Genomic DNA, 11,040 nt, shown 5'->3' with positions numbered 1-11,040 from the left:
GTCCTATCTTAAATTGTTAATTTTCAAGGCTTTTCACGGACTGGTTGGACTTTGGTCCAAACTTTGACTAGGCCATTCTAACACATGCTATTCTAGGTTGTCCTGCTGGACGGTGAAAACTGAAAACAAATGAACGGGGGCTTTGGCTCTGTGCTGTTGGGCTTTTCCTGGGGCTCCTCTCTCCTCTTCCCTGGGATGGGGGAGAAGCTCTCCCTGTGTTGGTCCCTCTCAGTCACCTTTGCTCTGGGGTGCTTTCGGGTGCTTGGGGTTCTGGTTTCCCCCGTGTCTGCCTCTGTGCCCTGGGGGTTGGATCTATGGCTCCTCACAACCATATTGAGCATTTTTCGTATGTGATTAACCTTACATAAACAAGCACACTCTCACAAACACCTACAGGTGCTTGGATTCAGGTACTAGAGACTCACTTCTATACAGAAAAACCCATAGTATTATCTTTAGCTGTCCACTTTATACATCTATATTAAATAGACACTGTGATTTTTCAGTGATGGTATCAGGTGTTGTTTGTACCTGTAATATTTATCGGTTTCTTCTTTTGCTGTTCTTTTTTATACCATCCTTTGCAGGTGTAGAAGCAGACTCCGAGATGCTATCTTGCTCTCCCCTCTTTTCTCTCTATTTTTTTCACTTTTTCTCACCTTTTACATTTCATCTCATCTTTTTCTCTTCCTTTTTTTTCTTGTAACTTCCCCTTTTTGTGTCCATTGAACATGTAATAGTCCCAGAATAAATCTATTAAGCTTTCTTCTGCACATTAAAATCAAGCGGAGCACTATGGTGAATCCTAATCCTAAACAAATGTGTTTTTAATCTTGATTTAAAGGAACTGAGGCTTTCAGCATGTTACAGGTTTCAGGAAGTTTGTTTCAGATAAGGGGAGCATAGGAACTAAATGCTGCTTCTCCATGTCTGGTTCTGGTTCTGCAGAGCAGGCTGGAGCCAGAAGACCTATGTGGTCTGGAGGGTTGATACACTGATAACAATTAAGACTGCAATTCTTAATGCTACACTGCCAGACAGGACACACGAAAAAAAAGAAAAAAGAATGCCGCACTTTTATTATGATTTTATTTGCGTATAAAACAAAACCATATGTGATCCTCTGTTGTCTCTACACAAATTTGTACTACTTTGTGTTGGTCTATCACATACTATCCCCCAAAATATACAGAAAAAAAGTTGTTCCAACTTGACTCAACCTGTTAAGGTTTAGAGGGTATGAGTAGTTTTCCGAGGCATTGTGCTTGTTTAGGAAACCAGAATACGGGAACTCACGGAGACATCGATTGTTGGTGAAAAACTCGGCAAATTTGTCACAGTCTGACTTGCTGTTCCCGCTGCTGCTGCAGTCACACCACGGCGACAGGCTGATGCCAGAAGACCGCACGTAATTGGGAGTCATCACCGTACCTGCAACATAAAAGAAAATGGGACCCCTGTTAGTCATTGCTCCTCTGGTTAAAACCCTTTAATAGGGCACTTGTGGTTTAGCAGGGAGTTTATTTTTTTTTGGCCTTCCATGCTAAAATTAAAATGTTTCAGGTCAGCCAGTGAGAGTAGGCTTACTCTGTGTTATAAGGAGCTTTCACTCCTTTTACAGCTTCCTGGGAAATTGCAGTAAGTAATAAAATTACATAATTCCTAAGTAAGCTGTATTATAAAGCAAAGACTAATCGTCTGCCGTTTTGGAGGAAGTTTGAGGTTGAGTAGGTTCGATTTCTGCAGCTACAAGCAGATTCTGTAGTGTGGCGTCGGGAAGTTGCGAGGTGGGCGCATTAGAGGGAATAAGCTGTGTGAAGCATGATATCTGTGGAGTAGATTGAAATTTCTGCCTGTTGAGACTGCAATTGGCCTCCGTTGCACTGTGTTCAAATCTCATTTCAAAAACTCGGTGGGACGTCATTTTCCTTTCAGCATAATGAAACCCCCTGATGAAAGGAAGACTGGAACAAGATCTGTAACTGCACAATGAGCTGCAGTGAAAACGTTCACCACGTCGCTCTGCTGTGATATAAGATGTTTGCCCTCCCACCTGATCGGCCAGTTTAGCCTTTTGCTCTGCAGAACGCGCAGGGGCTAAATTGCTTGGCTTTCCAGGGAACAACTGTAAATGATCTGCTACACATATGTAATCTTCATACGTGTTGGAGCAACAATGCATGACCTGTGTGAAGAAGTCGTTTAGAAGCACAACAAACGTCTAACATAAGGAATGCTCAGTCTGCATCATTACACTGCCGCTAAGGAAAGTCCCGACCTTTACTTTTCTCACTTTAAAGGTAACTTGTGAACATCTACATAACAATAAGCATAAATTAATAACTTTGCCACCCCTACTAAATTTGTAAAGAAGAAGCCTATTTCTCCAAGCCACTCCTCAAAACAAGCAAGACCAGAGAACATGCCGTTAAAGGAAGACATGCGTCTTGATTTTCGCAGGTCAGAAAATGGGTAAGAAACATAAATGCACAAAAAGCTGCTCAACTAAATGTGCCCGTATCTACTGTTAGAGAAATAAGTTTAAAACGCCTGAAACTGTAACAAACAAGGCTGGATGAAGGGGGAGAAGAATAAAGGAGGTAGAACCATATATTGGAAACAATACAGCAATGTATGGCATGCTGGGGACCACCAAGTCTCCCTCACTGACTCTCCCAGCACTTTAACTGAAAATGATGTGTTCTAGTCAGGTGAGACTAAACTACAGGTGGTTAGACGAGAAGCAAAGGATATGTTGGGAAAACCCCATTGTGCCCATTTTTAAAATATAAGGGAGAGTCTGGGAACTGTCTGAAAGGGCACAACTGGATTTTCTTTTTTTCAAATACTTGAAGATTTTTTAAGAAAAGCCCTTGTTGGGTTTTCAGCTGTAAAATGAGCTGCGAGCCGTGGCGTACGGCTAAATTAACTGTGAAATGGTCAATCAGACACAAACTCCTTCTTTGAAGACCATTTCAGTCCTCAAACTACAGTCCATAGACTCTGGGAAATGTTTCGGCGTGTTTTCAATATTGTCAAAAGTTATAGGGTCAACAGGGCTGTTGAAAGTATTATCAACATCAGGCCTAATAAGGGCGGTATACAGAATTTCTTGGGAAAAAATTATGGATCTGATGTTTCTATTATTTTCAGATTATGCTACTGCAATAAATAAATAAAATAAAAAATACAAGAGCAAACAGACCTAAATCAGAGGCAACCGGACTTTACTCAGTGAAGATAAAAGCCTGTTTGATGTTGCAGTGGCCCGGATAACATAGGCGAACAAAGTTAAATTTTGTTTTTTACCAAGTGTGTCAAATAATTGCACTGGATCCTTTTCTGGCCGAACGGTTCCAACATTTAGGCTGCTAGCAACAACACAGGTCTCTGATGAAAAATGACATGTTCGGTGCATCTATGGGCCACAAACAACTTACCAATAAGGCCTGAATAAGAGAGCAGGCAGTCGGCGTAGTTCTCCCGAAGACAGCCGGAGATGGAGCGAACTTCAGGCTGACAGTTGCTGAGAAAGTCCGCCAGCCTCGATCTGTCAGCAGTGGAGATGCATGACATATGTTTCATTGACAGCTACTTGCGGGCGCCTAAATGCGCGCAAAGCAGTACTTGTGTGTCCCAGTTCTGAAATCACCGTTCATACGGCTCAAAATCTGCAAGACTTTTTTGCCGACAAATTGTTAAATCCATGCCACTGAGAATTAAGGCGTTTTTCAGAGCAACAGGGAATCCAACCCGAAACTAGCAGGGTGTACGTACTTAATAATGTGGAGGGCCAGTGTGAAAGAGGATTCAGTTCAAATTTAAAACTGCCAACGATCTCCGTTTTACCTGCAGATGTAGTTGGTCTTGCAGGTGTTCTGCAGAGAAAGGCAGTTGGGCTTGTCTTTATCCTCATAGGAGCAGATCGGTACGATGGTTTGCCTTCTGCGCTCCGCACAGGCCGTCTGATCTCCCGCTGGACAGGAGCAAAACAGCATCCCGTAGCTGTATTTAGCTGGAACCTCGATTTTAGAACAAACACAGAAAAGATGAAAGCCTCAGCATGACTTGGTAGCTTTCAGTGATGTATTACGGGCACGCACAGCTGCGCCGTCTCCTCAGCTCAGACATTTACAAAGACAATAGTGAACTCGATTTAAAATAATGACAAAAGCATGTTTTTTTTTAAAATAATTAGCAGAAATATTAGGCTGTGATCATCAAACATCAAAGTGCAAGACTATAAAAGCTCTTAAACACGGCGGGTTTAATTACCTTGTCAAAGAACTGTCGTAGAGCCTTGTGGCACTTGCGCTTGTTGCAGACCTCAGAAGCAGACACCCTGCTAGTGCAGGGGTTGATGTAAGCCGAGCGATATTTCTTACACGTGTCGTTCAGGTTACAGGCCTTAGCAGCACTCAGACAGTTGTTCTCCTTCGTGGATGCAGGCTCGGCTGCGACAGAGAAGGAAAAAAAATGTAAAAATGTTTTGGAGCTGAAGATTTTAGGCTTTCTGGTAACATGCCGGGTCGCTTACGTCAAAAGCAAAAGAGCGGAACCAGCATTATCAGCAGCTTTTGTTCGTCATTTAAAGTCGTCCCATCTTTCTTATTATTTTTTTTACTTCAGTGTCGTTAGAAAATCATCAGAACCTTTTAAAGTTTTTCACATCCCAACTGCAAAATACTGTGTGTTACATTGGAATTGCATGAAATAGACCAACAACAGAGCAGTGCATAATTTTAAAGTGGAAAGAATGCGATGGACTACACGATGGCACCGTTAGTAGTAGGGCTGGATGAGACATATTGACAAAATAGAAATCATATTGATTGATATCGATAATTATCAACAAATTCAAACGATATATATCTTAAGTGCAACCCTGACCATTTTATGCTGTTGCTTAGCAACTTATTTTTAGATACAGAACACAAAAACACTGAATTCAAACTCTGCACTTTATTCAACCAACTTTGTACCAACACTGCAAGTTTAAAAAAAAAAGAAAAGAAAAAAGCAGGGGAGCTCTCTGAACTCTTTGAAGGGGGCGGAGCTTGGGTCTGCGTCTGTGATTGGTTGGGAGGATGTAGTGACTGTTATATTGATCTACATAACTAGAATACAAAAGGAAGGAAAACTGTTATTCTATTGAACTTTTTATTTACGATTTTATTTCTATCATCAATATACATCTATCGATCAACATATATTGTTATTAAATTATAGTCCAGCCCTGGTTGGTAGCACTATTCCCTTGGAGCAGCTGGGTTTGTATCCTGGGGGCCTGGGGCCTTTTTGCATGAAGTTTTCAAGTTCTTCTCCTCCATATTTGGGGTTCTCTCTGGATACTTCAACTTCCACAGCCAATACATACGCAGGTTTGGAGAATTTGTCTCTCTTAGTTGTCATTATGGAGAGAGCAAATGCATGCATGCATGGCACTTGTGTGCATCTCTGTTGCCCTGTGATGGACTTATTAGAATATAACGAGGCTTTTACCCAGTGACTGGTGGAGATTGGCTGCATTCAATAAACATTTTGAGGCTTTAATGCTACCTTTCAGGTTAAAATTACAACAAAACAACCTTAAAGAGGTTTCAAAATCAAACTGGTTCCACACATTTGAATTGCTTGTGTATTTTCTCTCATCCACTTATGGTCAACGTTTTAACTACAGGCTTAACTACAGGGTTAATGTACCAGATCATGTGGTGAACCGTCCCTCAGAGGGCTGCACTAACTCCAAACACTTGTTGTAGCCGTCGATGAGCGTCTGGCTGGAGATTTTTTTTACTTGCTCGCATTACAATGTTAAATCTAGTCCACAGATTACAATAGCGTGAACGTCATGGGGTTTGGAGGCTCAGATGAAAGAAAAATGGTCATGACGTTCAAGAACAGTAAAACGGAACCAATTGAAAGCAAGGTGGTGGCAGGATCATATTGGGGGGGCTGAGATTCACAAGGCGGGTGGAATAAAGAAGAAGGAAGCCCACATCAGTAAGCCCTGAGAGACTGCTCCAGCGCCACTGTGGGGGGATGAGCTGGGCGATCCTCGTGGGGAGAACATCAGTGGAATAACCGAATGCATCACAGACTACAACAACTTCTGTGTGGGCTCTACTGTGTTCCTTATGATGGTTGGGTGCTTCTCCAACAGCAAGCCCTGGATAAACCCTGAGAAAAATATCCCTGCTGAAGGAGAGGAAGAGGGCGTTCAGGTCAGGAAATGAAGAAGAACTGAGAGACGTGCAGAAAAAAAGTCTAAAAAAGCATTTCAGGTCACAAGCAGAATGCCCAGGCTGTTGCTGACTTGACATGGATGAATAAGCTGAATCAGCACTTTCTGAGGTTTGACCAGCGAGACCACCAACTCTAACTTCAAAATGACCTCTCATCACTCTAAAAGCCTAATATCTAACATTTTTGTGTGCCATCTCATTTAGCATTTGTTATTTATTTAAATATTACAAACTGGTATGATGAATGAAAATGAAGTTGCTTCCTTTTGGGTATGCCTTTCCTTTCGCCTAATGAGAAGAACTATGTGGTACACATAATGCCTCTCACTTCCTATTATTTCTCATTTGTTGTGGTTAAAACCCTTTCTGCTCCACTGACTACTGCACAGTAGAACAAACTCTATCCTCGGCCTTGACATGGAAGAATGGGCTCTGTAATTTAGCTTTTTGAGGTGGAATTGAAGCGCACTGAACTCTTCAGTGCACCACAGAACGAGCTATGATTACATCTGAATACAGTCCTGAACCTTGGGTTAATCATATATTACAGAACCCATTACTTATATATGACAAGTTCTCAGAAATCTGGGCTGCGATCCTTGTTTTTGTTTGCATCTCTTCGGGGGGCATAGGTGTGACAGCTTTACTATCATTAAGGTGACCCTGGGGCAAAATGCACGCTGCTGTTGAATTAAAGAAACTTTTTTTCTAAAGGTATTATGAAGACATTTGTCTGTACATGTATACACAACATAAAGGTTGGGAGAGGAGAGGGTGAAGTCAAAGGCTGTAGGCCACAATGTGAGCTTGTTTGGAAGGAATGCGCCAGAGCAGGCGAAGGAAACATTTTATCTGGGACATATTTGCATTTAAAAAGTTCATTATAATGTCAAGTGCCTTGCGCTAGAATGAATAGAACTTTTTTTTGCATTTGCCATCCATGCATGGCCTTCCGCGTATCTGGGATCAGGTCACGGTCACGGTCGGGCAAGGAGAGAAAGCATAAAGTAGTGCATAAATGTGGAGTGGACTGATGTTTTCTAAAATATTTTGACAAAAATAACCTAAAAAGTGCAACGTGCATTTTTATTCACTCCCTCAGATTTGCTAAATTTTGTCGTAGCTGTATGGCCGTATGTTCAGGGCTGCTGTCCTCCTGGAAGGTGAACCTCCAGCCTCAGGGTAAAGTCTTCTGCAGTATTGGACACTGTTGACCATGGGGTATTACTGGAGCGACTGGAGAGCTGGGTCAGTCTTTCTGGTACAGCTCTTGACCGGTTTGAATCTTTCGAGAAAGATTGTCTAAATAGGTAACTTGACATCAGCGTTGACAAAAATAACATGCCAGGTTCCAAACGTGGGCACCTCCTAGCTCAGATTATAAGCAAACAACACGGTAAGTTACCATACTACGCAGATGACACACAGCTCTCTGTTACAATGTTATCAGATGACTATGAACCCATCCAAGCGTTGAGTAGATGCAAAAAACAAATCCGTGTTTGAATGTGCCAACGTTTTTTTTTTCAGTTAGATAAAAGCAAAATTCAAGTCATTCTTGGACCCAAAACAGGAGCGATCTAGAGTCAGCACACAGCTTCAGTCATCATGGCTAGAAACAACGGATCAGGCCCGAAATCTCAGTGTAGTGATGGACCCAGACCTGAGCCTTCAGATGCACTTAAAGATAATTACAAAGTCGGGCTTCTATCTCCTGAAGAACATTTCCAGGATTAAAGGACTAATGTCTCATCAGCATCCTGAAAAACTCATCCATGCCTTTATCTTTAGTTGAATTGATAACTGCAACGGCGTATTTACCGGTTTGACTAAAAGTCGACCAGACAGCTGCAGCTGATCCAGAACGCTGCTCACTAAGACTAAGAAAGTAGAGCACGTTCTGAACTCCCTGTTTCTCAGAGAATAGACTTTAAAATACTTCTGCCTGTTTAGAAATCTCTGTGTGGTTGAGCCCCAAAATACATAAAAAATGTGTTGCATCAAACTTCCAGACCACTCAGGTCTTCTGGGTCAAGTATATTCTGCATCACCAGGACCAAACATGAAGAAGCAGCATTCAGTTTTTATTCTCATCTAATCTGGTACAAACTTCCTGAAAACAGCAGAGTTTCTGTAAGTCAAACCTAAAACCCAATTTATTTAGAGTAGCTGTTGTACCTAAACTAGGTAATTCGGCTGAGACCGAATTTATTTCCGTCTGCAGGTCAACTTTTCTTTATTTCCCCTTATTATGCCACTCAAATGCCCTTTTTACAAGTTTTCTTTTCTTATGTTTCATCATGTACACACTTTTGTATAGTTTTATAAATAACCTTGCCTTGTCTTGCCTTACAGTGGGCAGTGTTAGATTTCCACTACACAGTTTTGCACAAAGGCAAAACGTTCTATCTTGATTCTCATCTGTACCGACATAATTGAGCCTTTAGTTGGTTCACTTCTGAGGGCAAGTGGGTTACACTAGATTCACTTTAGAGGTATGAGAGTAAAGAGCGCTGAAAACAAACGCAAACCACATTTTTTTTAGGTTCAAACTGCAAAGCATTTCCTTCTGCTTCATAACTGTGTTCTACTTTGAGTTGATAAGTAAATCTCATATGTTTGCTTGTCATGTCACAAAATCGGAAAAGAAATTCAAGGGGTATGAATACATCTGTCGGGTTCTGTACTTGCTCACTTTCTGATGACTTTGCATTTCCATTAGGTGAATTTATATTGCTTGAACTTTAGTAAAAAAAAAAAAAAAGTCTGTTTTTAAGACTGTTGTGTCTTGCATGGATCATTGTGCACAAAAATGTTTTTTTTTTATCAGAGAACATCTGCTTGTTTTTTTTTTGTAATCCTCCAACAGTAGTTCTGGCTCTGTGGCTCCATGAAAAATGCACTGCCGAATTTCAATCACACACAACAGCTGAGGAGCTGAATGTGGGTACCACTGTAATATGCTGTGATGGCAAATGCAAATGCAAAAAAAAAAAAAAGATGTTAATGAAAAACAAGCCTTAGCCACCCTTCTTAGGTTGCTGCCCTTGAGCAAGGCCACCACAGCAGACAAAACAGGAATCTGACCCTATAGCTAACTCTCAATAGGCTGATACAAGAGATCTTTCAAGTGAAGTCAGTCAGGCAGGGTTGAATATGACGCCATAATGGGGTTAATTACGGTGTCCCGGAGGGGGAATTAAATTCAGTAATAGACTGAGAGCAATATGTGAAATAAAAGTTTTCCAAAATGGCATTTTTTAAAGAGCTTTCTCGCTAAGTGACGCGTTAGAGCTGGCATTTGTCTTTTACAGCGGGGGACATAATTATTTCATCCCCCTGCTGAGTATTTATAGAGAAATGAACCAGTCTCTAATTTTATGGCAGCGTTATTTTCATGTGGAGACGGAATATCACAGAAAAAAAGAACATTACATAAAAGTTTAAATTCATTTTCAGATGAGTGAGTCAATCATTTTACAGAGAATCCTGAGCTCGATGCATGAATTTCTACGGAGTATACCTGTCCACAGGATTAATTTCTTCTAATCCAGCCTGTCCAACAACAAGACCAGAGAGCTTTCAAAGGATGACATAGAATAGACCAATTAGTAGATCTGCTTAAACCTGGAATGGGCTCAAAGGCCATCAGGAAACAGCTTAGTGAGAAGGAAAAAAAAAACAACAACATTAGCATGATTATTGGGAGACAAAGATATTAAGTGTGTCTGGAGCTCCATGTCAGGTCTTGGCTCATGGGGTGAGGACGATCATGAGAAAGTTAAGTCATCAGCTAACAGAAAGATACAAGGAGCTTCTCGATGTTCTGGAGGTAGCTGGGACCTCTTTCACCAAGAACCCCTGACGTTGAACTATGCTGTAATGCCTTGAAACTTTGCACCCTTCTGCTATAGAAGACACGTCCAGGTTACGTCTGAAGTTTGGCAGTGAAGCTCTAGATCACGGGTGTCCAAACTTTTTGCACCGCGGGCCAAACTCGCCAAGTTGAAAGAACTTTTTTTCATGATAAAATTATTTTACTGTGAATTATTTTCTTTTTATCTGCTAATAAACTAAATGTGCAATATTTTATTATAACAAGGTAGAAAAGATCAAATTACTGTAGGTTCAACATAGGGTCACAGATGTTTTCCTAAATTAGAGAATAGTGAATAGTTTCCTAACGTTTTGGGTAGAATTTTTTCATTTTATTGGTCCAGGAAATGTTTTTAGTTTGTTCCCAATGATAAATAAAATTACTTTTCTTCAAAAAATTGCTGTATTTTAGCAAATTAAAAGAATTGTCATGCCTAAGTAAATAGAGTAAACAGTGGCTGGATATTTGCAGCCCTGCCTACTATGATATTAACATGAAATATAAAAACAAAACACGTAATAAAATAATGTTTAATTTAGTGCTTAACATTCTCTATTTAAGAAGATAGACATTTTTTATTTAAAACATCAGCTTTCAAAAGCTAAGTGTCCATCTACTTCTGTTCCTTTTCCTGTTTCTTACCATTCTTGAACTTTGGAATCAAGTCAGTATGCCATGTTTAGAGGATGAGAAATTATAAGTATGACCCAAAAGCTCACTGTCTCTACAATCAAGCAAAGAGGATGAATCATTGCACTTTAGAGCTGTGTTTCTTCACTTATAAAGACCATAACTTTCTTCCCTTTGCTAGAAAACAAATGACGTGCCATGGATGGAGAGTAGTTGCTAAAGAAAGAGCAAATTAAGGTCTTTGAGTGTCTTATCACGTTTTCAGACCTCAATCCCTCAGACGTCAGT

General features: G+C 40.7%; 1 protein-coding gene across 2 annotated transcripts in view; it reads right to left on the bottom strand.

Moving 5' to 3' along the window:
- Positions 1 to 11,040, bottom strand: part of gfra1b (gdnf family receptor alpha 1b) — a 53,845-nt gene that overhangs the window by 23,779 nt on the left and 19,026 nt on the right. The window contains exons 4-7 of one of the 2 annotated variants that reach the window (XM_012881232.3): positions 4,276 to 4,454; positions 3,850 to 4,022; positions 3,441 to 3,550; positions 1,297 to 1,431 (exon numbers count right to left, since the gene is read on the bottom strand). The exons of the other annotated variant lie outside the window; for it this stretch is intronic. Coding sequence (XP_012736686.2) covers positions 1,297 to 1,431; positions 3,441 to 3,550; positions 3,850 to 4,022; positions 4,276 to 4,454 — 597 coding nt within the window. The remainder of the gene's footprint in view (positions 1 to 1,296; positions 1,432 to 3,440; positions 3,551 to 3,849; positions 4,023 to 4,275; positions 4,455 to 11,040) is intronic. 2 annotated transcript variants of the gene reach the window in all.

This window comes from Fundulus heteroclitus, chromosome 10 (genome assembly GCF_011125445.2).
Source record: "Fundulus heteroclitus isolate FHET01 chromosome 10, MU-UCD_Fhet_4.1, whole genome shotgun sequence".
In the NCBI taxonomy this organism is placed as follows: domain Eukaryota; kingdom Metazoa; phylum Chordata; class Actinopteri; order Cyprinodontiformes; family Fundulidae; genus Fundulus; species Fundulus heteroclitus.
This window is presented reverse-complemented; position numbering and strand designations above follow the sequence as displayed.